The sequence below is a fragment of the Eimeria mitis genome, genomic scaffold (assembly GCF_000499745.2).
Source record: "Eimeria mitis Houghton genomic scaffold, Emh_scaff397, whole genome shotgun sequence".
Classification (NCBI taxonomy): Eukaryota; Apicomplexa; class Conoidasida; order Eucoccidiorida; family Eimeriidae; genus Eimeria; species Eimeria mitis.
The window spans coordinates 13955-17003 of record NW_013572305.1 but is presented as its reverse complement, the minus strand read 5'-3'; the positions used below and the strand labels follow the sequence as shown (position 1 = coordinate 17003).

The window sequence follows — 3049 nt, the reverse complement described above, 5'->3', positions numbered from 1 at the left end:
ATATATATACATATATATATATATATATATATATATATATATATATATATATATGTTGTTGCAGTAGTACCATATATTTATACCTTGGCTCGTCTTGTATAACTAAGCTGCCCAAGAAGAGACTTACAGGAAGTCTATCTGCAGTCAATGTGGATCGAGAAATTTCTTCCAATTTATTTTTTATTATTGTGTACAACTATATTCATAAAAAGTGCTTTATTACTCATATTTTGTCTGTTCCTTGAATATAATTCATCATTCTGCTCATTAGTACTCTGAAATTCATCTTCTTCTACTCGCCGCACCACCGCCTTGAACTCAACGACGCAGATTTGTACAGGCGGCTCCTCAGCAAGAAGTTGATGCTTTTGAGAGAAAAAAGAAGTCCACATCTTAATTTGACAAACTAGCTAAGAAGATCAAGGCAGCTGCTTATCCTCTAATCTACAACCGCTCTGCAGGAGGCAGCAGCAGGTTTTTTTGCAACTCGCCAGAGGTCACCCCCTCTCAACGTCAGTCTCAGGCCATTGTACCTCCGTGACTAGGGCATTTAAAGAATGGAGAGAAGATTCTCAGCAGTTTGTTTTAAAACTTTCGTCTTAAGTGTTCACTCTGCTGCAGCGCGTGACGGTCCTAGGTATGCATATCCACGCACCACTCCCCCGCAGATATTAACAGTGCAGGTATACGCTACCCCATTCATTGGCCGTCAGCAACCAGCCCGCACTCCAGCAGAAATTCAAAACACAGTTTCAGGCGGATCGGGCTTCAGATCCTGTTTCAATTACCTAACCATAAAGCCCCGAAACCCTACACCCTGAAGCGTAGAACCTAGAACTTCTGTTCAATTTTTTTTCGAGACTAGCTGGGGTATATCAACGGTGTTTCTTTGCACTTAAACAACTTAATAAATTAATTAATTATTATTTCGGTTTAGGGAGAAATGATGCTTCATTGCCTGTGCAAACACCAGCATCGACCCTTCGCTCAGACCGCCACCACAGCCAAGCCACTGGCTCTGGAGACGTCTGCAAACACCAAGGAAGCTGCCGTACACCATTGTCGCTGCTTGCGCTGTCTGCATGTGGCACTAAGCCATAACACGATCCACGGATAAAGGGCACATGAAGGCCGTCAAAGCGCAAACAAGCCCAGTCGTAGAGCACCGGAAGGTGTCCACAGCACCCCCCGCAATGAGCAGGAGTGGGCTTCCCGCTGTATCCCCCCATAAAAGGCGTTTTTGGAGATGGATCTAGATTTAATTGGAACTAAAATGACTTGTTTAATTGGATTGTAACCATTGAGTGGTATGAGAAGGCAGACGCAACCCGAAACCAAGGCGAAAACAACAACCCACAGAGATGTCACCTCGTGCCACCTCGACCTGGCGCGCCTGCCGACCTGCCGTGTCTGGTTTTGCTTGTTGTTTGCATTTGTTTAAATTAAATGGTTTGTTTCAGAGGATAAGTCATGAACAACAATTTCTGCTTGTTTTATTTTTGGTCAATATTAATCTATTTAATTTTATCTTTTGCTTGCAATTTTGGCTTTGCTGTCCCGTTTTCTGCCATTCGCCGTTCACGCGACTGCAGGACCACGGAAAGAACTCCGAACTGCTTGCCGTCTTTTCCGCTCTCCTGAATTTGAATATTTATATTTCTCTTCTCTAGAACACTTTTTTAAAAATTTTCTTGCCTTCCGTCGCAATGGCTCCCTTCTTCAAGACCGCCGCAGCATTTTGCCTTGTCGGACTCTTCGGGCTCCAGTCGGTGGCGGCCAACGTAACAAAATATAAATATGAAGTAACACATGCAGGCGACGGTAAACGTATTACCCGTTATAATTTCCATATTGCTTGTGTTATCTCCCGTATTGTTTGCTGTCTAGCCGTGAACTACTCTGCTGAGTCAAACGGAGGTCTCTTCCTTGCACATTGATTATCCTCTACGCCTTTGTTCTTTGCAGACGCCTACTTGACGGTCAAGTTGGCCCGTAATGGAAAAATTTCGGCCAAGATCAGCGCAGCCGAAAAGGACACTGAGACCGTCACCGCCTTGGAGAAAAAAGTAAAGGCCGACGGAGAATCACCTCAAGCAACGTGCGATGAATTGTTAACAGCCGACCTTGTGAGCGCATCCACCATAAAAGGCCTGTTTGCATGATGTTATTACGGCTTTTGCTGTGCCAGCATCAGCCGCAGCTCTGAATTCAAAGCACCGTCGTCAGACCCGACGGAAATGCATTTATTCCTAGGATTATCTGAGACAGGCTGGACATAGGAGAGCTGTTTTGTTGTTTTGTTCATTTTCTGCGTGTACAGAAGAAGTTCTTCCATCACACTTTCACTTACACTGATAAGCCAGACTACCGTGCACTGGTGCAGGAGGCTCTAAACGCCGGACTGGCAGAATTCACGTAAGGAGATACGATATTCATCTTTGCTACAAGCGGCTTCAACCTACTTTCTTAGCAAACCAAAGACACAGCAATGACACATAGCATATCTACCATGCTACCGCCGCCGCTTTCTCCTCACCCAACTTCAAATCATTACATTTACGTTGTGCTGCACTGATCGTGTATGTTTTTCCAACAGCCAAACGTACCCCGCAGATGCAGACAAGTGGACGACGATGTGGACGAAGGAAAAGGCTGTTAGCGTGATGCACCTTCTCGGAGCCAGCAGCACTAAAGTCGGCTGCGTCATTGCAAAGTGTGCAAAAACCAGTGTGGTTGATACGCTCACGGAGTCAGACGCAGAAACAGTAAAGGCTGTGCTTTTCTGTAAATTAAGTCCTGCAGCAAAAGAGAACGAGGCCGCCTTCAGGTACGCTTGGTTTTTTGGATCTGAATTTTTATATGGTTCTTACGCAAGGATTTAGACGTGCACAGCTTCAGCAACTGGAGATTTATTTTTCGTTTCTGTCTGGTTGTTTCGTCTTCCTTGCAGCGAGGAGTACTTCAAGGAAATTATTGCACGAAAAGACAAACTAAACAGTATGACGGAAGATGATCTGAAGGACCCGATTGTAACCAGCTCTGCAGATGT

The 3049-nt window shown here is 44.8% G+C and overlaps 1 protein-coding gene across 1 annotated transcript in view; it reads left to right on the top strand.

Annotated features, from left to right (window-relative positions):
• Positions 1 to 1706: 1706 nt before the first annotated feature.
• Positions 1707 to 3049, top strand: part of EMH_0010900 (uncharacterized protein) — a gene marked incomplete at both ends in the record, with an annotated part of 4409 nt that continues 3066 nt past the window's right edge. The window contains 5 exons of the mRNA XM_013499075.1: positions 1707 to 1821; positions 1966 to 2126; positions 2321 to 2415; positions 2597 to 2827; positions 2951 to 3029. Coding sequence (XP_013354529.1) covers positions 1707 to 1821; positions 1966 to 2126; positions 2321 to 2415; positions 2597 to 2827; positions 2951 to 3029 — 681 coding nt within the window. The remainder of the gene's footprint in view (positions 1822 to 1965; positions 2127 to 2320; positions 2416 to 2596; positions 2828 to 2950; positions 3030 to 3049) is intronic.